Here is a 24,476-nt window from a genome sequence, read left to right on the forward strand (position 1 = left end):
GTGGTTGAAAATAGATGTAATCGATCAATTATAAGGTGTAATTGCAGTTAGGCAGGTGTGCCAATATACAATTGCATCGACTCCCAGGGCTGGCACAGGGGCTGGTTTCAGTGTCACTGATCGCTTTCAGAGCGTCCGTTCCTAACCGGGTAGAACAGCTTGGAATAATGAAGACCTGCAAGCCGAAATAGCTCAGTTGGGAGAGCGTTAGACTGAAGATCTAAAGGTCCCTGGTTCGATCCCGGGTTTCGGCAACAGGAAGGCTTTCCGTTTTATTTTCTATTGATTGTAATACAATAACACAGGCACGTGGCAGCCCACGTCTCCATGCATTGTATCCAATTAACAATATTGTATCTAATGATCTTTATTTTATGAATTGTACTTGATAGACGTTGCGCAATATAATATTTATGAATGAAGACTCGCTACCCAAACTAAACTTTTGTTGAAAGTGAATCATGATGCAGTGTAATTCATTTCGTATTAGTGGTGTTATTTTAAACGTCACGGCTCCAATATATTAATATGTGGTAATGCACAGCCCTCCGTGTAAAGAAAACGCTTAATTGTCGCTTACACGGGAAGGCTGCGTTCCGAATAGGATTTCAGAACTTCTATTGGGTCGCGTTGCCTGAAGCTACATGGCACAGAAATAGTGTAAAATCAACACGTTTTCTAATGACAAAAATGAAGCGACTGACTTCGCTGTCAACGGCAAAATATACTGCCCTCTTTGCCGTGCGAGGATTTCTCCTGCCGTGACCCGGATTCGAACCGGGGTTGTTGCGGCCACAACGCAAAGTACTAACCACTATACGATCACGGCGAGCTACTGAGGAGCTGCTGGGAGCGCTCGCAGCTGCGCTCCACATGCACAGAAAACATTACGTCATTAAAAAGTCGCATCGGTTTTCATCCTTAAAAATAGACGCGCGCAAAATATTTCTCATTTTAATACATGCGTGTTAAATGCAGCGTTGCACGTTGATGCGAGACCCATGACACTGCGATGCAATTCCTTTCTGAAACGCCAGGGGGGGCACTTGCAAGACGCTCATACAGTACTCTAATTTCTCACTGTTGAGTGCTATGACTTCCCATATGGTCTAGCGGTTAGGATTCCTGGTTTTCACCCAGGCGGCCCGGGTTCGACTCCCGGTATGGGAATGCTCCTTTTTCTATATATAAAAAAAAGTTTTCTTTTCATTATTTTGACCTCCTCTCCCCATAATAGTTTTAAATGTAACACGTCTACAATGGTATAGCACGCCGTCTCTCTGTTGTAGTCCGACTATAGTAAAACTCGTATGTTAAACTGCAATTAATTTACAAGACTGCAGCTTAAAAAAAAAAAAAAACAGGCCCATTATAATTTCTTAAATTCTGGGTCAGAGAATACTGCAGGATGTCCAGTACTAGTTACGTTGTTTTTGATTGGCTACGGCGAGTCGGGGACTGTCCAGTTGAGAGGAGCGTAGTTGGGAGGCCAGCTGGGAAGTCCATGCTTGAATTAAAAAGTAAATGAAAATGGTGAGTCTGAGACGTGTGTCTGTAATTAAAATTGCAGTTCGGATTGATTCATGTAGCTTAACCTGTCGACTCCGTGTTCATTTGTGTTGATATTAGAGGTGACCAGAACTGAACACAATATTCTAGGTGAGGTCTTACTAATGCATTGTAAAGTTTTAACATTACTTCCCTTGATTTAAATTCAACACTTTTCACAATATATCCGAGCATCCTGTTGGCCTTTAGGTAATATTACTGCTGTGTAATGAATGTTACTGGTGTCTCGCAGTTTTCCATTCACCCAAAACACTCCGTTTAACTTCACAAAGGGAAAGATAATTTCGTCAAGAATTTGCAGTTGTTCACTTTGTCCACAAGAGGGCGGCAGATCGTTAGGACTGTTGGAGGGAGTGTCACAGGAGTTCGGCTGGTTTAAACGGATTAAAAAATGTAAAACGAGCCGAGTCTCACTGAAATACGCTTTGTAGTTTGTTTGTTTTTTGCTTAAAGTGGCTTCACATTTCGTTTTCTTCGTTTTTTTTACCTCTTTATTTTCATCCTTTTAACTTGTTCTACTTGAATGCATTTTGCAGCCACAGTATTTGTTAAAGTTATGTTTTCGAATGAGGGTAGAAATCAAACTGTACAGCGGACCTAGCGTCAATTATAATTCTCATCGCAAGTACAAATACAAAAACTTAAAAAAACAAAACAAAAAAAAACAAATAAGGTGGTTCACCAAAAGTGATTGAAAATAGATGTAATCGATCAATTATTAGGTGTAATTGCAGTTAGGCAGGTGTTCCAATATACAATTGCATCGACTCCCAGGGCTGGCACAGGGGCTGGTTTCAGTGTCACTCATTGCTTTCAGAGCGTCCGTTCCTAACCGGGTAGAACAGCTTGGATTAACGAAGACCTGCAAGCCGAAATAGCTCAGTTGGGAGAGCGTTAGACTGAAGATCTAAAGGTCCCTGGTTCGATCCCGGGTTTCGGCAACAGGAAGGCTTTCCGTTTTATTTTCTATTGATTGTAATACAGTAACACAGGCACGTGGCAGCCCACGTCTCCATGCATTGTATCCAATTAACAATATTGTATCTGATGATGTTTATTTTATGAATTGTACTTCATAGACGTTGCGCAATATAATATTTATGAATGAAGACTCGCTACCCAAACTAAACTTTTGTTGAAAGTGAAACATGATGCAGTGTAATTCATTTCCGTATTAGTAGTGTTATTTTAAACGTCACGGCTACAATATATTAATATGTGGTAATGCACAGCCCTCCGTGTAAAGAAAACGCTTAATTGTCGCTTACACGGGAAGGCTGCGTTCCGAATAGGATTTCAGAACTTCTATTGGGTCGCGTTGCCTGAAGCTACATGGCACAGAAATAGTGTAAAATCAACACGTTTTCTAATGACAAAAACGAAGCGACTGACTTCGCTGTCAACGACAAAAAACACAGCCCCCCTCTGCCGTGCGAGGATTTCTCCTGCCGTGACCCGGATTCGAACCGGGGTTGTTGCGGCCACAACGCAAAGTACTAACCACTATACGATCACGGCGAGCTACTGAGGAGCTGCTGGGAGCGCTCGCAGCTGCGGTCCACATGCACAGGAAACATTACGTCATTAAAAAGTCGCATCGGTTTTCATCCTTAAAAATAGACGCGCGCAAAATATTTCTCATTTTAATACATGCGTGTTAAATGCAGCGCTGCACGTTGACGCGAGACCCATGGCACTGCGATGCAATTCCTTTCTGAAACGCCAGGGGGTGCACTTGCAAGACGCTCATACAGTACTCTAATTTCTCAGCGTTGAATGCTATGACTTCCCATATGGTCTAGCGGTTAGGATTCCTGGTTTTCACCCAGGCGGCCCGGGTTCGACTCCCGGTATGGGAATGCTCCTTTTTATATATATAAAAAAAGTTTTCTTTTCATTATTTTGACCCCCCCAGTCCCCATAATAGTTTTAAATGTAACACGTCTACAATGGTATAGCACGCCGTCTCTCTGTTGTAGTCAGACTATAGTAAAACTCGTATATTAAACGGGAATTAATTTACAAGACTTTTTTTTTCAAACAAATAAGGGGGTTCACCAAAAGTGGTTGAAAATAGATGTAATCGACCAATTATTAGGTGTAATTGCAGTTAGGCAGGTGTGCCAGTATACAATTGCATCGACTCCCAGGTCTGGCACAGGGGCTGGTTTCAGAAACTGTCAAATCCTGATCGCTTTCAGAGGTACAGTCTGTAGTTTTGATTTGTTGCACGTATGAAATCCAACCACCGGAACTGAAAATCTTGGACAATTGTCAGAACAGACAAGTTAGCGATTGTGTAATTTAATTGTTGGCTTGAATAGGTCACACCTGTCAATCATTTCAAGTAGTAAGAGAAACGGAACACACAGCTGCAAATGGTGAGACTTTTTAGTTTTTTGAGATGCTTAACTAAAACACAAAGTGGTCTAACGTTTTCAGACATTAGCGGCTATTTCTGTATCACGGATTGCTGACTGGAAATTGAAATTCTCACACCCAGAGGTGTTTTCATGCAGGCAGGTATATAAAGGATAGAAATGATTCAGGCCTTCTTCCACGTTTGCACACGACTGTATGTAGAAAGATTGTTTGTGTTTAAAGGTTACGCTGTTTAAAGTATTGCAGTGTCACAAATAAACCTCTTTTCTGTGTCCCTGCTTGTGTCCAGGGGTCAGCTCTCAGATGGACGATGAATACAAGTGGGCGGGTGGTGGAGGACCCTAAAATCATGGTCACCTCGTCCCGGGACCCCAGCTCCAGACTCAAGATGTTTGCCAAGGGAAGGCGTCTTTAAGCTCTTCGGTGCCAGTTGTGTGCCAGTGAGGAGAGAGAGTCATCAATGAATTGTTAAACATAAAGATTGCAACAGGATGTCGTCTACAAGAAAACGAGCAGGGTGTGTTTTTAAAAAAAAAAAAAGTTTTTTCTGGCCACTTTTGGGGAAAAGTTGAAATCTTGTGAGATGTCATAGCCAACCATGTTTAAAGCAGGTTTGAAATTTCACCCGTTCCTGGTTTTACTACAAGCTTGATTAGCCAGTGTGTATCAGGTAACAAGCTCAAGTGTGTCTTATTGAACTCATAGTAAAACCAGGATCAAACTGCTATGCAATGGGAGTCTTATTTCCATCCCTGATGTTATGGCTGAGGTTCAGTTGAAAGCACAGAACTGAATGCCTTCTCTTTTCTCCTCTACGTGTGTATATATATATATATATATATATATATATATATATCCTAAAATTCTAGGTGATGCTAAACTTTTGGCCATAGCTGGTATCACTTCAGTTTCTGCATTGTCATACCGTTACCAGAATAGCCTGCCCAAGAGGCATTGTCCTTTGTGATGGTGCCAGTTTGAAACCTGTCATGTAATAGCCTGTTAATGCGAGAGATAAAGCAGTACTCAGCATTGCTCAGGGAAACTGACGGATTACTGCTGCATACAGATGCAATTCATTGATTTAAAAGGACAGAAGAACCCTAAAGTCAAATGACATTTTTTTTAAGCCCATTTCCGTATAATTGAATCCTTCAGATGTTAAGAAATATGGAACCATGCTATTGATTTACTGATGTGAAATTTATAAACAGGGTTTTCTGGAATTCAGTAAAAAAAAAAAAAATGTGTAAAAGTAATAATCATTGAGGAATGGCTTATGGAACCTTCCATAAATGTTAAACACCAATTTAAAAGTAGAAATTGGGCTGTATCAGGTAAAACTCTTAAAACTAGAGAACGGTTGGGGGGCAATTTCCAATTCCCTTTTAGTCAATGCCAACACATCATTGATCACAATTGCAATCAGTATTCAGTTCAAATGAGCTTCTCACAACAGTGGCAACAAATGACTTCAATTGAAGTCAGTTTGTTAGTCAGTTAAATTGGCTTCATATGAAAGCAGTTGACAATCACAATTGTGTCTCGAAAATATAAATTCCAGTTACTTCGAAGGACCCCATCCCTGACTAGTTATTATCCATGTTGTTTCTCAGGTATTTTTTTTTGGGGGGGGGGTGGGATTTGTGTCTTATAGATTATGTGAAGAGGACCTCTGCCAGAAATGTTGAACTGGCATACAAGTTTGCAGCTGGAGTAGCATGATCTGTATAAACAAGACTCCCTGCAGAGTATTAACTAAACCGACCCATCTGTTTCAGTGTACATGATCAAGCTGGGCACTCTGGAGAACGAAAGCATCGTGGGAGTGGAGTGGCGTCTCCACCCCTACTCTCACACTGCAAAGAAAACACCTGAGTGGAGTGAACGCAGGAGAAGCAGAGACCCGCCAGACTGAAACACAAGGACATCTCCCAACAATTGTTAGCCCACACAGTGGGGGAAATGATACATAGAAAAACTGGAAAATTAAGCATTTTTTTTTACATTTAAAGCAGCTGATTTCACCATGTAAGTGCAGTGGAACCCCTCTCTTCTGATCTTTGTGTTCAGTTATGGGGCAGTGTATATGTACCTGCTATTGGGTGGATAATTCCTCTGATACAAGGATTCTACTGTATTGCACTTTGACAACTATATTCTGCTATGCAGAATAACTATTGAATTTGTATTTTGCAGATTTTATAAAACATCTGAGCAAGATACATCCTTGTGTCCCTCCTTATTGTTGTTCAAGCTCCCCTCCCCATTACCCAAACACCAAGATTGTAGTTCTTAACCCAGTCCAGCGGCTTTCATTTCTAAAAAGAAAAGTGGATTTGGTATGAACAAACAGATCCTGTTTGAATACATGCCACTGTTCATTTTAATTGTGAGGTTAACTGCAAGGTAAGCCACATTTGTTCCACCGGCTGTAGATTACCAGAGCAAAGAAGTGCACATAGTTAAAAAAGAAACACGAAATTAATAAAATTAGAACGCTTTTATTTGGAACATGAACATCAGAAACAGCAAAAGGCTCTCTCCCAAAACAGTACGAGTCCGGTTTGTTATGGACTATTTCCTCTCTCAGTACTCCTCTCCCTCCTCAGCTTCTCCCTCCACAGAGTCGACTCCCACCTCTTCATAATCCTTCTCCAGAGCTGCCAGATCCTCCCGGGCCTCGGAGAACTCTCCCTCCTCCATCCCCTCCCCCACGTACCAGTGTACGAAGGCCCGCTTGGCGTACATCAGGTCGAACTTGTGGTCCAGGCGGGCCCAGGCCTCGGCGATCGCGGTGGTGTTGCTCAGCATGCACACAGCGCGCTGCACCTTGGCAAGATCACCCCCGGGCACCACTGTGGGAGGCTGGTAGTTAATGCCAACCTGGAAGGGAAGTGAAAACATGATTCAGCTACATCTCCTTTGCAATTAACTTGACATCCTGTAGTGACAGCCAGGCTTGTGATGCTTAAACTACAGTACAAACTCAGCAGTTACTTGGTGAATCCCATTAAACATTTTGCCTCACTGAAACAAAAGACTGATGGACTTTCTCAAGGTTCAAAAGAACGACTTGCAGCAGTGAATTGTTTAAAGAAACTGTTATGAAAACAAAAAAAAAAACACTTCCGTTGGTACGTATTTTGTTGAAATGTAACAAAACTTAATTGCACACCTTGTTTGTTTATTTAGTTTTAAAGTAAAAAAATCTAAATAGAATTTTTTTGTTTGAAATCCCAGAAAAATAGCAACACTTGGCTTTAATATTAATGTGTGGAATAAATTTGCGATAATACCTTGTGATATTTCTAGCTGTGAGAGACATGACTTAGTTTATAAGAAAATTGTGAGCTCTGATGGGCTGAATAGCTTATTCCTGTCATAAAATGTCTTGTAGTTTTGTAGTATTTTTATGTATTTATTATTTATTTTGTTAACAGAGAAAGCTAACAGGGTTGGAGGTGTATCGCATTTTGATTTTCCTAGGAGTAACACTATCAAAGTAAACTAATTTTAAAAGATTCTTCTGTCTTTGTAATATATTGTATTGCATGCATCTCTAGTAAATTTCGTTTACATCACTAGTTTCTGTATTTTATTCATGCATTCTACTTACATGCAATAACACATTTATCCACGGACCTATGCACCCCCCAAGCACACGAATAATCAGAATTACATTGTATTTACATACGGTACATTTTTTGTTTTCTATTAAATGTATTTGAAAATAGTTATCCTTAAACAAGACTCACTGACCTAGTAGTCCCTGTTTGATTGCTTTGGGCTTGCACTAACCTTGAAGCCGGTGGGGCACCAGTCCACAAACTGAATGGTCCTCTTGGTTTTGATGGTGGCAATGGCTGCGTTGACGTCTTTGGGCACCACGTCGCCGCGGTACAGCATGCAGCAGGCCATGTACTTGCCGTGGCGCGGGTCGCACTTCACCATCTGGTTGGCTGGCTCGAAGCAGGCGTTGGTGATCTCGGCTACGGAGAGCTGCTCGTGGTAGGCCTTCTCCGCGGAGATGACTGGGGCGTAGGTGACCAGGGGGAAGTGGATGCGGGGGTAGGGCACCAGGTTGGTCTGGAACTCGGTGAGATCCACGTTGAGGGCCCCGTCGAAGCGCAGGGAGGCGGTGATGGAGGAGACGATCTGCCCGATGAGCCGGTTCAGGTTGGTGTAGGTCGGCCGCTCGATATCCAGGTTGCGTCGGCAGATGTCGTAGATGGCCTCGTTGTCCACCATGAAGGCGCAGTCCGAGTGCTCCAGGGTGGTGTGAGTGGTCAGGATGGAGTTGTAGGGCTCCACCACTGCTGTGGAAACCTGACCGAGGGAGGGGATTTCAATTAGAGGCACAGCAACAGAATTGTACAAATGAACACAACATTGGAAATAGAGCTTCAGGTTACAGGAAATGACTTGAAGAGCAGATGCCGGGGCTGTTAAAGCTTCTGCATAACATTTCATTTACATGAATCTTTTAAATTGTATGTTCATACTACTAAATGCTAGTTCCATTTTTGAAGTCTGAGAACGACCTGTGAGAAGCGGTGATATTCCTGTGGTTTACCTGCGGAGCCGGGTAGATTGCAAACTCCAGCTTGGACTTCTTGCCGTAGTCCACAGAGAGCCTTTCCATGAGCAGGGAGGCAAATCCGGAGCCGGTCCCACCGCCAAAGCTGTGGAAGATCAGGAAGCCCTGCAGTCCTGTGCACTGGTCAGACTGGGGAGGAGAGAGAGAGAGAGAGACACAGGTAACATCACCAGTTACTGCACGGTTATCTTTAAAGGATATTTTCATAACCTTCCCATATCCACAAAGTAAAAATTGGCAAGGGTAAAGAATGATACTGATGTAAATTGAGGGTAGAAAAATATCGTACCGCAATCCAGCAACTGATTTCTTTTTCTTATTAGAACACATGCTCAGCCTTGAGGGTGCATGCGTGTAAAATGTAGTGTCTAACATATTATATATACACATTTTAATTCTTACATTAGAATTGTTTTCAACCCTTTTAATCAGCTCACCAGTTTGCGGATGCGGTCTAGCACCAGGTCTACAATCTCCTTGCCGATGGTGTAGTGCCCACGGGCGTAGTTGTTGGCAGCGTCCTCCTTGCCAGTGATGAGCTGCTCCGGGTGGAAGAGCTGTCGGTATGTCCCCGTGCGCACCTCATCTGAGAGAGAGAGCGAGAGAAGAGCACTCAGCACTGTGCAATAGAGAGAGGCTGTGCAACCAAACCAGCATGGATTCACATTAAAACAGGCTTGAAATTCATATTCCTAGAGCATTCTTAGAAATAAGCAAGTTTGAAAAAAGGGAAAATGTTTGTTGTAAAATCTTCACGTGCGCATCAGAGGTGATGTTTTATAAGTGAATAACTGAATGTTATGTCATGAAACAGTTCATGGTTTAGAAAATCGATCAATAACTGAAACCTGAGTTTACAATGGCTAGGACAAGAGCACCACTTATTCACACAGCAAAAACATTTTAATGATGGGAAAACCGCATTCTGATGATGGGTTTACTCTTACAGAGCTCCTGAACCCTGATGCAGGACTGTATTTTCACTCACCGACCACAGTGGGCTCCAGGTCCACAAACACAGCTCTGGGGACATGCTTGCCGGCTCCAGTCTCGCTGAAGAAGGTGTTGAAGGAGTCATCTCCTCCTCCGATGGTCTTATCGCTGGGCATCTGTCCGTCCGGCTGGATCCCGTGCTCCAGGCAGTACAGCTCCCAGCAGGCATTGCCGATCTGGACCCCAGCCTGGCCAACGTGGATGGAAATGCACTCACGCTGGGAAGTGAATTCACAGGTTTAGTATCACTAGGGAAGAAACCACCATGTTTATTTCAGCCAGAGAAAATGTGGACTATATATAGCCTGTACACCCTGCCTTTGGATTTGAAGTTTACTTGTTTTTGGGTATTGTTTTAATTTTCAAAACCCTAATAACAGTTTCCAATATTGATGATGCTAATAACCAACTGTAAGCAGTGTGGAGTAGTGGTTAGGGCTTTGGACTCTTGACCAGAGGGTCGTGGGTTCAATCCCAGGTGGGGGACACTTTGAGCAAGGTACTTTACCTAGATTGCTCCAGTAAAAAACCCAACTGTATAAATGGGTAATTATATGTAAAAAAAAAAAAAATGTGTAAAAAATAATGTAATTGTATGTAAAAATAACGTGGTATCTTGTAACAATTGTAAGTCGCCCTGGATAAGGGCGTCTGCTAAGAAATTAATAATAATAATAATAATATTTTGGTTTGTGGTGTTCTCTTGTAGATATGGTGTTTAAGTACTTGTCAAGTTACATAAAGAAAGTTAATTTGCATCTATTGATGCCGACCTTGCCGCGAAAATCTCATTAAGTGTAAGTTTCAGCTTCTAGAGTGAATTAATGACAGGGATTTTTTTTAAATATCAATCAAACTTTACTTTATATAGCGCCTTTCATAGTGGACCACCATCACAAACCGCTTAACAAGATAACGACTTTGACGATTGTTAACTCAAAGCAATACTACAAATAAAACAATAGAAAAAAATACACACAAAACATTTATTTCAATAGCTTTCTTTTTTATTACGCTTCAATATTGTAAAACCTTAAAAAAAATCTTGTTCCACGTTCATTTTGTGCTCGCAATCTAAGCTTTCATATACAAACTTGTTTTATGTAAAATTTAGATTTTTATTTCTTAAACAAACAAGAACAGTATTATAATATATTACTGCAATACCGTATCATTTATTCCAAAACTATCACTGGCTCTATTGTTTAATTACCAAAAATAGCCGTTCATAAATTAGCATATATTTGGCGTTTCTTTAAAATAAAACTAACCGTTTAACATATCAAAGAAAAAAACTGCCACTTCAATTTGAATATTTTTAAACAAAACAAGCTGTACAAAATAGTTTTGCAGTAACCGCCTTGTTTTGGGTGGGAATCACATTTTTGTTTTTACTGTACCACGTGTAATTATTTTTATATATTATTTTTTCCTTACATGGCTTTTAAAATTAGTTTCACTTGTTTTAATAAACTAAGTTACCTCAGATCATAACGACAGTTTGACATTCCAAGGCAAATACCGTTTTTCTTTTTTCAGAAAATAGCATTAAAACGGTATTTGTGTTAAAAAAACATAAATGCGAAAGTCTCGTAGAACATATCTTACCATGTTTCTAGACGAGTGGTGCAAATATTATCGACAATTTTGAAATTTAACGATTTTGTTCTGTCTTCTGTAACCTTATAATACTCAACAGTTCTTTATCGTCAATAACTGACTTGCTTCAACCGTCGTCACACGCGTATTTATATCACCCACTGCAGTCTTGACCCGCCCACTGTCAACGCTTATTGGATAATGACAACTCGCTTCTATTTTATTAAATAGTCCTGCTGTCAATTTTAACAATCGAACCATCTATTGGATACATTGACGTCAATTAAACGTAGTTGTGTCGAATCTGCTTTCGAGTTTATAAATGGGCGGGACGGTCGGAAAAGCTTCGTGAATGGTCAGTTTGAATTTGATTTGAAAGATACAGAGGCGCGAAGATGTGACTTGTTTTCAATTCACTGACGCCTTAGCAACCAAAGCTGTTAAAATAACGCTCCTAATTTCAATTTTGGTGTATTTATTACAGAACAACGCAATGCTTTTGAATGTGAATACAATAGCAAAACGAGAGTGTTTTTAACAATGGTACTGTTTCTGACTGGGACAACAAATTAAGTCTGAAAACTGTAACAATTTTCCTGGGATTACTGGTAACCCTACTTCATACAGTCATTGTATGAAAAAAAAATGTAAACAGATTCAAAGTTTCAACAAATTACAGATTTGTGCATTTATGGAGCACAAGTAAAAATTAGAATTGTTTTTTTTTTTTTTGTATTTCAGATTTATGTATTGAAAAGTGAACTGTGAAAAAAAACTGCCTGTAAAGTATCTTACTAATAAACAAATATGAGAAAAAGATACGCAGTATACATAGTTATTTGGGTAGGGGTGGCAAATGACACGTCGGGTTATATAAAAGCAACCGGTGGTTTTATTTTACTTTATTTGTCCAGCTATAGTAAATCCAGCTTTTAAAGCCACCTTTTAAAATCACGGACCACAAAACGTATGGGGTAATTAGTCAAACTAATGTAACCCTTTTGTGTGTGTGTGTGTATACAGTATATATATATATATATATATATATATATATATATATATATATATATATATATATATATATATATATATATATATATAATAGGGACCTATGGAAGTTGCAAATGCATGAGGATGTCATCTCTCCCACATAAAGCAATAAAAAATATATTTATGATGTGTTCAGGTATTTTCAATATTTAATGCGCGCAAGTGTTAATGTGGCCTTATCATTCTATATATATATATATATATATATATATATATATATATATATATATATATATATATATATAATAATAATTACACCGATAATGTATTGCAGGTTTTTCGTCGCGGTGTTATCTAAAGAAGTTAAGAAAGTTGAAGTCGGAAATTTAAAGCCGTGTCATTTTCCGTGAATCTAAACTTCCTTTTCTCTGGTAACACTGTAATCAGCACTGAGTAATCGATATATATATATTTTTTGGTCGTTATCACTTCCAGTATATATATTATATCTCTGATATAAAACACTGACTCTTTCAACCTCAAGGGAAAAGTATTCAGGCACGGTTTTGGTCTGCACAAAGGTGAGTGACATGTGCTCTCGTCCAATCGCCACCGACGCTGGGCGGCACAGGCCAATGGCATCGCAGCAGGAGGGGGGGCGTGTCATCGCCAAAGCAGGTTCCTTGCCGCCTTCTTTTTAGACTCACTGAATTCAAGATGGCTGTTCCAGGTAGGTGGCATTTTTTGTAAATATGTTCAAGGTGTTTAGAGGGCAGGGGAAACCTCGGCAGCTCCGCAAGCTCGTTTGAGACTGTGTTTGGAGACCCCAAGCCTCTCCTGGATTTTAAACAGGCTTGTGTTTTCGAAAAAAAAAAACGACACTTTTAAAAAAAAAAAAAAAAAAAATACGGACCTCAATACTAATCCGCACACAGTGCTCTGAAATAAAGAGACAATTCTGCAAACTAAGTGTTTTCAGTGAGTTCCAAATGAGTTTTGTCCGTTAGGCACGAAAGGCTAAATAAAGGGGTTTATTTAATAACGTCGTTATGCTTTTAGAGGTTTGCTAACTGCACGTCACGGTAAACTCGCCTGACTGAGAAAACTCCAACATACATGTTCGGGACATTTTTTTTATGTCCCCTCTTGTTCGACGTGAGAGTGGACCTGCTAAACTGATTAAACATCGTTTAAAGTTCAGGAAACTATGAAAAAAAAAGAACCACCTCTAGTTAAAGTTATTGAGATACCTCTTCCTACTCAAAACTTTACGCTGATCATAAAACTTCGAGTGTTGAGTTTATGTTACTTTTTACACTAGATACTGTGATTCGAGCCACAAATTAGATCATACACACAACATTAATATTACAGCAATTATATATTTTTGGTACATTTTAGTGTTTTTGCGTATGTCGACAGGCAGAAGTTTATTGCACCATACCGTTTCAAAAACATTACGCACTCTATTTAAAGATATAATACCTTCACTTATGTGAGGTGAAACGGATTCCTTAGTCAGTCATGTTTTGTGGCAAAAATCACTTATCATTTCAGTTAAATCTTGGGATTGTGAGAGGGTACCACAAGAGTATACAAGAGTTGGTATAATGTGCTTTTCTGGGGGTGTAAATGACAATTCATTAATTGATTATCACTAACAGTTGTATCAGCTGTATTGCGAGTGGATATTTCAAGGGAACCATTCCATTTCCCAAATGTAGGAAACACTTTATTCTGGAGACTGGGAGACCTGGTTTGAGGTTGCTGTATCAAAACCCAAGCGCCCTCTCTGGTGTGCCATGAAGTGCCCTAAAGCCTAGTCTCCTGAAAGCTCCAAGCTACAAAATGTCATCCTGTTCCCTCAACTTCAGTGACCTGGCTATAGCTGTACAGCACAACATCGCATATCCGAACCCCTGTGGACTGGAGTATAGGCGCATATGTGAAAAAGTCGGATTTGCGAACATCTATAGAACAATTATTTTCACATCCATAAATAGGTTAGTGAACAAAAACAACAAGCAAACTGCTTAAAACACGGGGACATTTTTTTTTGCTTTAAAAGTAAGCAGACGTAAACGAGATTAATTAGACTACAAGTACACAGCGTTGCTATGCGGTTTGCTGTAAGCCATCTCCACGCAAGGCTTAAAAAAAAAAAATACAAAACAAACGGTAAATGTACAGTAACCTGCATTTGATGGCTTCTTTCTTAACTCTAGAAGTCCCTGCCTCCCTGGTTCTGCTTTCTTAATATCTCTGTCACAGTACTATGCGCTCTTTCTTGATATTGCCAACAGCTGATAAGCAGCTCGATTTGAATATTGCTTCGGCTATTTTAAACAAACGGCCAGTAAGCATTGCGTTTATGAAGCTTGCTTTGTTTAATTCATTTAAAAGCTACGACAACACACTGCCAATATCTGCAGGCGTGCGCTCCATTATATAAACACATTGCACAAAAAAAAAAAGCTTTCTCGACTGGTGTATTGAAACGTCTCTGCTACATGCAGCTGACTGACACACGCACACAGCCTGCCTCTCTCAAAGAGGAACGCACCAAAATGTACAGATTTTCTTTCTGCCATTACTTTTCTTGTACAAAAACACTTTTGTCCCTGAATGTTTTGATTCATCGTAACTAATCGTTGCTTTTGCTGTGACTGGTGTGCTTTCAAAGACACAGCATTGCTTCATATAGACACTCGGGGTAGGATAGTTCAGACACAAACTTAACACGCAAGTGCTGGACTGAAATCTACAGCTCTGGCCAAAAGTTTTGCATCATCTAAAATTTTAGAATTTAGATATCATCAAATTCTTACCCAGGGTGACTTACAGTTGTATACAAAATAAAACACATATCAAGAATTACAGTACAGTTAAGAGCAAGATACAAAATACAATGACTGCAATAAGAGTGAATACAAAACACATCACGATTTGATATCGGGGCAGCTCAAGAGCAGATAACAGTGTTGATAGTTACATCAGGGTTAGACATGAGTGGAAGTGAAATACAAGATACTACAGATTGTGTTTTAGTGCTTAAATACAGTAAAATAGGGAGCAGATAAGTGCAGGTTAACGTGCATTAAAGCCTTCCAGAAGGGAAGAGTTGCAAAATAATTAACAATAAAACAACGTGTTTTAAAAACACCAAACCATACATTTAAATAATAATACAAAATAAACTAAATACACACAGAGACGAGGTGTACTCCGTCACAGGATCTATTCAGTCTAAAACAGCAGTCACCAACACTGTGCCAAGTTTGTGCTCGTATATATAATCTGAAATACTGCGATACTATTGTATTGGGAATGGAACTCAATTCATTATAGCCTACTTCCTTCATTTTAATGTCAATTAATATTAGATTTTGCGATGCCTAGTTAGTTAAACGTCACAACGTAAATGTGATCTTGAGTCCAAATCTAGGGAAAATACGAAGAAAAGAAAAAAACCGCAGACATTTTAAGTAGATATCTGCGGAGTGTTTTGCGAAGAATCTTGGGTGTTTAGTATTTGCATTAAATGGCTTATAAAAAATGGAAATCAAGTAAGAATAACCCATATCAAACAATTTATGGGTTCCGAACTTCTGATTTTAATGTGTATCAAGCGTTTTTTTTTAGAAACTTGTCAAACAAAAACATTACATCACATGAGACTTCTTTAGTGGGCCACATTTTCATAGCCTTAACTCCAGCCTACTACTTTTTTGAAGGCGACAAAACGTCTGTTAATTTAACAAAACTAGAACCGAACCAATAAGTTTTATGTTTCAGTACCCTTTAGCATAATTATGATGACGATGTAGCTGCAGATTCTGCAGATTTGCCACAGACTGCTAGGCTTGTGTTCTGAAGGTTCATTCGCGAGCCAGGAATTCGAAAGTAATTCTAAACCTTCGAAGGTCCGCCAGCTGGAGTTCACCAACTAGGGGTACCAATAGAGGTTGTAATGTTTCAGTAAAATATATACCAAATACCTAGTGTACAAGACATTGTAAGATAAGTGCTGTGGTAGCATGAGTATGAAACATTAACGCTAATAATAAATTTAATTTTGAAAACGGAATTATCAGTGTTAATGTTTCATACTCATGCTATCATAGATCTTCTCTTACAGTGTCGTGCAGCACAACGCTTGCAGTATTTTTAAAACATAAACATGCTGACTTAATTGCAACCACTCATCAGAGTGTGGCAACAAAACAAGTACAGACATTGGTATCACTTTAGTGTTTTAACAAGTTGTTGTATTTTAAGCAGAATATTGGTGGCAACTAACTTGCTCCTGAAGTGGCACCCCAGCAATTAGACTGGCAACCAATTTCTTTTGGACTGGAGCCATTGGTTCCTAGGCAAAAACTGTGTCTAGACCCCTGATTTGTATTTGACCAAAAGTGCTTTAGCGGTGTTCTTGTAAACACCTGCACAAGCAAATGAGACCGTTGTGTGTTTATGTTTCATGCTTCATTTACTGTATTGTATCTTGACAACACTGCTGATACCCAGCCCTAACCAGGACCCAGAACTGGACAGCAGTGTGGAGTAGTGGTTAGGGCTCTGGAGTCTTGACCGGAGGGTCGTGGGTTCAATCCCAGGTGGGGGACACTGCTACTGTACCCTTGAGCAAGGTGCTTTACCTAGATTGCTCCAGTGAAAAACCCAACTGTATAAATGGGTAATTGTATGTAAAAATAATGTGATATCTTGTAACAATTGTAAGTCGCCCTGGATAAGGGCGTCTGCTAAGAAATAAATAATAATAATAATAATAATAATAATTGTAACTTCCTTGCCTTCACATCTGTTTCTAAAGCCAGTAATGTTTAAATTATTAGCCATGTAGCCAGCTAAATGTTAGGCAGGTAATCTGATGGTGCATGTTTTAAACTTGGGCAGGGCGTCTCTAACCAGCCTAACTGGTCCGTCAGGAGAGAAGAGCAAGAGAAAAACTTGGCATTAGTAGGAATTCAATGACAAATAATTCGCTTGAATAACACCGAGGGGAAAAAAAGGGATGGCATTCAGTGAAAATGATTTGCTCTACCTATTTTTAAAAAACTGGTTTAATCAGGTTTCAAGCAGGGTGAAAATCGCAAATCGCGCTAGTAACATTTGCCACACCAGAAGCTTTATAAGTTAATAGGTTGTGCATAGGCTTTTATCCTATAAAGGTTGAGGGAACTGTATGTAGCCAAGAGGACTGAGAGTGGATGTGAAGACTTCAAGCACAGCACAGAAACCAGGACCAGAGGACACCCAGTTGGAAATTAAGTGGAGATAGACTTAGGACAGAGGGAAGGAGACACTTCTTCACACAGAGAGTGGTGAGGGGATGGAATGGGTTACCTAGTCATGTTGTTGAGGCTGAATCACTGAGATCTTTTAAGTCCAGACTTGATAAAATTTTGAGATCAACAAGCTGCTAGGAACCGGACAAGCACTGATGGGCCGAATGGCCTCCTTTCGAAATTTCAATGCAGTTTGAGTGAAAGGTTCTGGGTTGGTTTGAGAAATTATCTGTAACAGTGATTTATTTCTTAAATTATGTATAGTTGAATATATGTTCATCTATGGCACTTTAATTACTTGCTTTGACAAAAAGAATAATGGTTTAAGAAAGTGTTTTAGGTGTATAACATTACTGACAGGATCTGTCTTAAGGTCTCAATTTTGTGACACCATTTTCATGTAAAGTTGGGCGAGAGATGCAGCAATCAATCAAAAAGTTAGAATTTGAAACATTTTTTTGCTTGCTTTTTTATCAGTACATATAGTATATTATTATTTATAATAAAATGCACAATTCAGACTTGGGGTCCATTATAATTACAGCAGAATTGTTGGCTGAAATGGCCATTTCAATTACAAGGCTGTTTTTGTCAATTACAATAATGCTGCTGTAATTACAATTTTAATTAGACTAAAAAGTAACATATTAACTCTGTTTATTGTAAATAACCAAACAGTGATTATGGGTACAACTCCAGAAACATACTATATGCCGTGTTTACTCAGATGAAAAAAACACAGCAATTAACGGTTAAATTAATTTTTAATTTCTAGGTGCCAGCAGGGAACACTGCATTACTGTACATGAAAGCATCGGAGTACGTCACCAACTGTATTACAAATGCAAAGTACAGTACTTTCAGTATTGAGCGACAGTCAGTGCAGTTTATGGTAGCTGGGAAAGGGTAAATTACCTTGAACTTTATTTCAATCTGCTTTATTGTCCTCGTTTGTTTAATTTGGCCAACGTGACTCTTGTCACGTTTGCAAGCAAAATGAGTGCAAGACAGAAATGCGTAGATCATTTTAAGTTTGGACTTTGGAGTTTACACTAGTGGGGTTCCCGTAGTTAAACACAGACCATAATAACAGTGAGTAAGTTAATCAGAGAGCGATGGAGAATCCGTCATTAACCAGTACATACCTCCGTGTTCCTGTTTCTAGTGCTCCTCCAGATAGAGAAAGAAAGGTAGATAAATAAATGATTGTTCATTTTGAAGCCGGACCCGCATTGATCATTTCAACAAGTACTATACTGGTAATATTACACTACTGCATAGCCTATCCATTGCATTTCCATCTTCTCACACAACTCGGATGCCACGGTTTCTCTTCAGCAAACTAAACTTTTCTTTTAAAAGCTGTATTAAAGAAAAATGTTCATGAAGTTCGCTGTGCAGCCATTTTAATATACCAGTACTGCGCCGAGAGTAATATCTATAGGGGGCGGTAGTGTGTACAGCTGGTCTTGTTCAAGCACACCAGAATAATTGACAAAAGTAGTTGAAAATACAAAAATAATGATCGAATGACGCATAAATGCGTAATTGAACTGTAATCGATCAATTACATGGTGTTATTACAATTAGGCAGGTGTGCCAAGCTTCAGTTACTGTTACAATGCAATTGCAGTTAATTACGAACTGCACAATTGCAAGCAGTCGGTTGTTGAACCAGCTGCCGTTCACGCAGTCTTAAAAAACACAGCTATCGATTCTGCAGTGAGAAACACAGCAAGCAGCACGATGGACCTGGGTGGGTTAAATTAAATAACCGAGTCTGGATTTAATTAATAACGCCTTGTTTATTCTGTGTTGCCCACATTTTACAACCTTTTACAAAGGTTGGATGAAAATACATGGGAAACTCCAGCCATAACACTGTTATGATTCAGCAATACACAGTGAACCATTACACCCCTAGTCCAGCCCCTGTATATCACACAGGTATGCACACACACACACAGAGATCTATATTTGTGACTAGAAAGCTCTAGAAGTCTTTTTTTTAAATATATTTTTATATAGCGCCTTTCATAGTGAACCACCATCACAAAGCGCTTTACTGAGGTAGGCTGTGAACTGTGCGTTAAATGCAGAGTCACTTAAATAGGACATTTTGTCAGCTGTGAAAGCGGAACGCTCTGAGACGAACGCAGACCTCTAGAGCAGGGAGTCCCAACCCCAGTTTTGGGGACCCCCTGTGTCTGCTGGTTTTCATTCCAACTGAGCTCTCAATTACTGAACTAAACCCTTCATTGAACTAATACTTTGCTTAATTAGACCTTTACTTGTTTTCAGCTCTTAAACAGTTGCAGATTTGAAGTTAGATGGGCTGAATGGCCTCCTCTCGTTTGTAAACTTTCTTATGTTCCTATGTTATTAGTTGGGCTCTTGTTCTTTGGTCTTTCTGTCCTGGAGCGTTTAGGTTGCCTGTTAGACTGATATGCATGCATGCAGTTGGTGGTTTGGTAATTTCAAAACTCTGTAAAACTAAACAGTCTGATGTAGCGTATTTTATCATACTTCCTGCATTTATAGGTTGCTTATATATATATTCAGTCGTCAGTCGCTTATCCGATTGCAGTGGGACCAGAGTAAGGGAGGATATGTAACAAGTCAGATAAATTAAACCTGTTTTAAATACCATTATACACAGCTGTAACAATTACTATATTCACACAAAGATTGTTTTGAGGTTCAGCTTTTATTAGGGAGCTCCCCTAAATCCCTGGTTTCGAAAGATCCAGGGTATTAATGCTTGTGACAGAGTAGCTGTGTGCCGTGTGGGTGCGTGCATTCACGGCTGAGTGACGGGCAGGAGATCGAGACGGGGGTTAAAGATGATATGCCCCCTGCAGGAAAACAGGATTTATTTACATATCAACACACTGAACAGACAACACACTGGTGAGATCTACAATCTCTGAACTAATCTGTGTTCAATAATAAACTAAAGAGATTGATCATGGTGGATAAACGGTTAGGGCAGATTGCTGTGTGTGTATATAATATATATATATATATATATATACAGCTCTGGAAAAAATTAAGAGACCACTGCAAAATTATCAGTTTCTCTGGTTTTACTATTTATAGGTATGTGTTTGGGTAAAATGAACATTTTTGTTTTATTCTATAAACTACTGACAACATTTCTCCCAAATTCCAAATAAAAATATTGTCATTTAGAGCTGTGCTTGAAAATCAGGGTTATTCCACCAAATATTGATTTCTGAACTCTTCCTAAGTTAAAACATTAGTATTGTGTTGTTTAAAAATGAATATGAACTTATTTTCTTTGCATTATTCGAGGTCTGACAACACTGCATCTTTTTTGTTATTTTGAACAGTTGTCATTTTCTGCAAATAAATGCTCTAAATGACAATATTTTTATTTGGAATTTGGGAGAAATGTTGTCAGTAGTTTATAGAATAAAACAAAAATGTTCATTTTACCCAAACACATACCTAGAAATAGTAAATCCAGAGAAACTGATAATTTTGCAGTGGTCTCTTAATTTTTTCCAGAGGTGTGTGTGTGTACTTCAGTTTTTTGTACAGTATATGGAAAACTACAAGAAGGTATGTAATTCCAAATGTTTATGTAACATTATTCACCAGGTTTCAATCGACTTTATGAAGCGAAATTACTTGGCCTTAGCTGTGTATTAATACATGAGATTTGCTGGAATTACTTTGTTAGCTATATGTACTTTAAGTAGTGGGGTAAAAGGGGCAAAAAGGCTTCCCTACTCACTTTGCATTTATCCATCTGTTCCGGTATTGTACTCTGTGCTTTTTAAAGAGGATATAAAGTGTCTGGCAGCACAGCCTTCGATTTTCAGGGCACCTTTGCAGTGGTGGTTCATGTGTTTGTAACTCAGGGTTTGTTAGGCAATACAGTATAATACAGTCGTGGTTTAATCTAAACCACTGCAGCTGGGGGGATGATTAATACAGAGCAGGGACCTCCCTCCCTCCTTCCCTCCTTCCCTACCTCCCTCCCTCCTTCCCTACCTCTTTCCCGGATGGGTAACCGTGGTTTAGAGAGGATTTGAGGGCAGGCAAGCACAGTCCAATATCGTTTTAGCGCGGCCAAAGATGTCCGTGTGCGTGTGAGCCATGCGATGGTCCCGATGGGCTTCTTCTGTGATGCCTAACAAGGTTGGACTATTTTGTTAAGAGACCAAAACAGTATAGTGGGACAGGTTTGTATTCATCTGTAAAACACGCTTGTTCTTCATTCAGCCTCTGTAAGTCACCTTGTATGAAGGCGTCTGCTAAATAAACAAATAATAATAATAATTCAAGAACATTTTACTGAACTACAATGAGCTATACTGTTTCTGGTCTTACAATACAAATGTTCACTTTAGCGATACTCAGTTGATGGATTCACCCCTAGTCCAACCCCTGTGTATCGCACGCACGCGCACACACACACACACACATGATTTCCATTACACGAGAGTAGATGTTAAAACTTCATGCTGGAAAGCTAACTGTAGATAATTCGACCGTCCAGGTTGGTGTCTATAATCAGTTGTTCTTTCTGTATCAATTGGTGTCTATAATCAATTGTTCTTTCCAGGTTTCAGGTGAGAGAGAGAGCCAGTGAGCAAGAGCGCCCCCTAGCCCCTGTCCAGTGAATGAAGCCTGCGCTGTGCAACGGTTCAGTGAGCCTGACTCCTCCAGCCAGCAGGGAGCTCCGTCGCAGCCGCGGGGGCCAGGCGAACACCAGCATGTCCACCTCCTCTTCCTCCTCAGAGGAGGCCTGCCCAGGGGATACCCCCCGCGGGGGAGGAACCATCCGAGTCTACCTCCCCAACAAGCAGCGCACAGTGGTACGATCCAGCTAGGGCCAGGGCTTTTATTGTCAGGGCCTAAATCGCCCTGATTGCCCTATCAACGTCGATAATAAGGGGGCTGTATTGATGTTAGAGAATGGTAAACAGTGCCTTTTATTGTTAAGAATTTTCAGGGATGAAAATTAGACTCCCATCGCACAGCGGTTGGATCCATTCCTGTTTTTACTACGATTGTAATAACACACCTTAGCTTGTTACCTATACACCGGGGCTAATCAAGCTCGTATTAAATGGGTCAGACTGCTATACAGTAAGTGTCTTATTTCCATTCCTGATTTGAAATGTTGAATTCTCAAATAACTTTTTTTTTACGTGGACAGTTTTAGTTATTTATTTATTTTTTTATTTTAAAAGAGGCCACGATTGTTGTTATTTTTTTTCGGAGGTTGCACACCCTGCGTTTCAGTGTAAGTGTAACAGGTCTCCTGAGAATACGTCATAGAAACTGAGAACTTTCTTTAAGCTAGCATAGCACCAGATGTCGTGATTTAACATGAAAATTGTATTTGCTGTGACAAGACCGCACATTTTAGACCTGTGGCGCTTCTAGAAACACAGGTCTGAGTCATGAAATTACCAAACAGTTTAAAGTGAGCAGGAGCCCTCGTTGTGCTTGTATTAACGGTAACTCTCCGTGTGGATGGGCAGGTGACTGTGCGTCCAGGGCAGACGGTTTATGACAGCCTGGATAAAGCTCTGAAGGTGAGAGGACTGAACCAGGACTGCTGTGCTGTCTACAGACTGCTCAAAGGGTAAGCCATGGGACACGGGCTCACAATGGGTGTGATTCGGGCTTAAAGGAATGAGCTGTGAAGATGGGTGGAAGGATCTGAATCCCTGAACCCGAGAATAAGGAAAGGATTATGATGGGGCAGGGCTTGATTAGTCTGAAGAGTTACCAATTTAAGTACAGCACAGAAACCAAGACTAGAGGACAGTGGAGACAGACTCAGGACAGAGGGAAGGAGACACTTCTTCACACACAGAGAGTGGTGAGGGGATGGAATGGGTTACCTAGTCATGTGGTCGGAGGAGACACTTCTTCACACAGAGAGTGGTGAGGGAATGGAATGGGTTACCTAGTCATGTTGTTGAAGGAGACTCTTCTTCACAGAGAGAGTGGAGAGGGATGGAATGGGTTACCTAGTCATGTTGTTGAAGGAGACACTTCTTCACACAGAGAGTGGTGAGGGGATGGAATGGGTTACCTAGTCATGTTGCTGAAGGAGACTCTTCTTCACACAGAGAGTGGTGAGGGGATGGAATGGGTTACCTAGTCATGTTGTTGAAGGAGACTCTTCTTCACACAGAGAGTGGTGAGGGGATGGAATGGGTTACCTAGTCATGTTGTTGAAGGAGACTCTTCTTCACACAGAGAGTGGTGAGGGGTTGGAATGGGTTACCTAGTCATGTTGTTGAAGGAGACACTTCTTCACACAGAGAGTGGTGAGGGGATGGAATGGGTTACCTAGTCATGTTGTTGAAGGAGACTCTTCTTCACACAGAGAGTGGTGAGGGGATGGAATGGGTTGCCTAGTCATGTTGTTGAAGGAGACACTTCTTCACACAGAGAGTGGTGAGGGGATGGAATGGGTTACCTAATCATGTTGTTGAAGGAGACACTTCTTCACACAGAGAGTGGTGAGGGGATGGAATGGGTTACCTAGTCATGTTGTTGAAGGAGACACTTCTTCACACAGAGAGTGGTGAGGGGATGGAATGGGTTGCCTAGTCATGTTGTTGAAGGAGACTCTTCTTCACACAGAGAGTGGTGAGGGGATGGAATGGGTTACCTAGTCATGTTGTTGAAGGAGACACTTCTTCACACAGAGAGTGGTGAGGGGATGGAATGGGTTGCCTAGTCATGTTGTTGAAGGAGACTCTTCTTCACACAGAGAGTGGTGAGGGGATGGAATGGGTTACCTAGTCATGTTGCTGAAGGAGACTCTTCTTCACACAGAGAGTGGTGAGGGGATGGAATGGGTTACCTAGTCATGTTGTTGAAGGAGACTCTTCTTCACACAGAGTGGTGAGGGAGTGGAATGGGTTACCTAGTCATGTTGTTGAAGGAGACTCTTCTTCACACACAGAGTGGTGAGGGGATGGAATGGGTTACCTAGTCATGTTGCTGAAGGAGACTCTTCTTCACACAGAGAGTGGTGA

At 40.3% G+C, this 24,476-nt stretch overlaps 2 protein-coding genes, 1 long non-coding RNA gene and 6 other non-coding genes across 11 annotated transcripts in view; 6 read left to right on the forward strand and 3 right to left on the reverse strand.

Moving 5' to 3' along the window:
- Positions 1-181: 181 nt before the first annotated feature.
- trnaf-gaa (transfer RNA phenylalanine (anticodon GAA)) lies at positions 182-254 on the forward strand. Its single transcript has one exon. It is a non-coding gene; the product is annotated as a tRNA-Phe (tRNA).
- A 503-nt stretch (positions 255-757) lies between these two features.
- On the reverse strand, positions 758-829 carry trnah-gug (transfer RNA histidin (anticodon GUG)). Its single transcript has one exon. It is a non-coding gene; the product is annotated as a tRNA-His (tRNA).
- Positions 830-1,098: 269 nt separating this feature from the next.
- trnae-uuc (transfer RNA glutamic acid (anticodon UUC)) lies at positions 1,099-1,170 on the forward strand. Its single transcript has one exon. It is a non-coding gene; the product is annotated as a tRNA-Glu (tRNA).
- A 1,267-nt stretch (positions 1,171-2,437) lies between these two features.
- On the forward strand, positions 2,438-2,510 carry trnaf-gaa (transfer RNA phenylalanine (anticodon GAA)). The gene has a single exon. It is a non-coding gene; the product is annotated as a tRNA-Phe (tRNA).
- Positions 2,511-3,015: 505 nt separating this feature from the next.
- trnah-gug (transfer RNA histidin (anticodon GUG)) lies at positions 3,016-3,087 on the reverse strand. The gene has a single exon. It is a non-coding gene; the product is annotated as a tRNA-His (tRNA).
- Positions 3,088-3,356: 269 nt separating this feature from the next.
- On the forward strand, positions 3,357-3,428 carry trnae-uuc (transfer RNA glutamic acid (anticodon UUC)). Its single transcript has one exon. It is a non-coding gene; the product is annotated as a tRNA-Glu (tRNA).
- Positions 3,429-3,652: 224 nt separating this feature from the next.
- LOC131724737 (uncharacterized) lies at positions 3,653-6,316 on the forward strand. 2 transcript variants are annotated; one of them, XR_009320309.1, is made up of 3 exons: positions 3,653-3,950; positions 4,241-4,468; positions 5,733-6,316. It is a non-coding gene; the product is annotated as an uncharacterized LOC131724737 (long non-coding RNA). The 2 variants fall into 2 exon arrangements; XR_009320308.1 differs by lacking the exon at positions 3,653-3,950 and adding an exon at positions 3,961-4,092.
- A 123-nt stretch (positions 6,317-6,439) lies between these two features.
- LOC117404226 (tubulin alpha chain, testis-specific) lies at positions 6,440-11,241 on the reverse strand. Its single transcript, XM_059017438.1, has 6 exons — positions 11,153-11,241; positions 9,540-9,762; positions 8,989-9,137; positions 8,528-8,680; positions 7,753-8,280; positions 6,440-6,837 (listed from the first exon to the last, which is right to left on the reverse strand). Exons 1-6 carry the CDS (start codon positions 11,153-11,155, stop codon positions 6,541-6,543), a joined length of 1,353 nt encoding a protein of 450 aa, XP_058873421.1. The 5' UTR covers positions 11,156-11,241; the 3' UTR covers positions 6,440-6,540.
- Positions 11,242-12,787: 1,546 nt separating this feature from the next.
- LOC117967710 (serine/threonine-protein kinase A-Raf-like) overlaps positions 12,788-24,476 on the forward strand; it is a 28,976-nt gene continuing 17,287 nt past the window's right edge. The window contains exons 1-3 of one of the 2 annotated variants that reach the window (XM_059017329.1): positions 12,788-12,863; positions 22,037-22,289; positions 22,962-23,065. In XM_059017329.1, coding sequence (XP_058873312.1) covers positions 22,095-22,289; positions 22,962-23,065 — 299 coding nt within the window. In that variant the 5' untranslated portion in view covers positions 12,788-12,863; positions 22,037-22,094. Of the gene's footprint in view, positions 12,864-17,246; positions 17,479-22,036; positions 22,290-22,961; positions 23,066-24,476 lie in introns of those variants that run through there. The other variant, XM_059017330.1, reaches the window with a different exon arrangement.

This window comes from Acipenser ruthenus, chromosome 56 (assembly GCF_902713425.1).
Source record: "Acipenser ruthenus chromosome 56, fAciRut3.2 maternal haplotype, whole genome shotgun sequence".
In the NCBI taxonomy this organism is placed as follows: Eukaryota; Metazoa; Chordata; class Actinopteri; order Acipenseriformes; family Acipenseridae; genus Acipenser; species Acipenser ruthenus.

Coding starts and splice junctions, on each gene's coding strand:
- LOC117404226 (XM_059017438.1), bottom strand. Junction 9,138..9,539: donor CCTGGAGCCCACTGTGGTCG/GTGAGTGAAAAT, acceptor TCTCTCTCTCAG/ATGAGGTGCGCACGGGGACA. Junction 8,681..8,988: donor TAGACCGCATCCGCAAACTG/GTGAGCTGATTA, acceptor TCTCCTCCCCAG/TCTGACCAGTGCACAGGACT.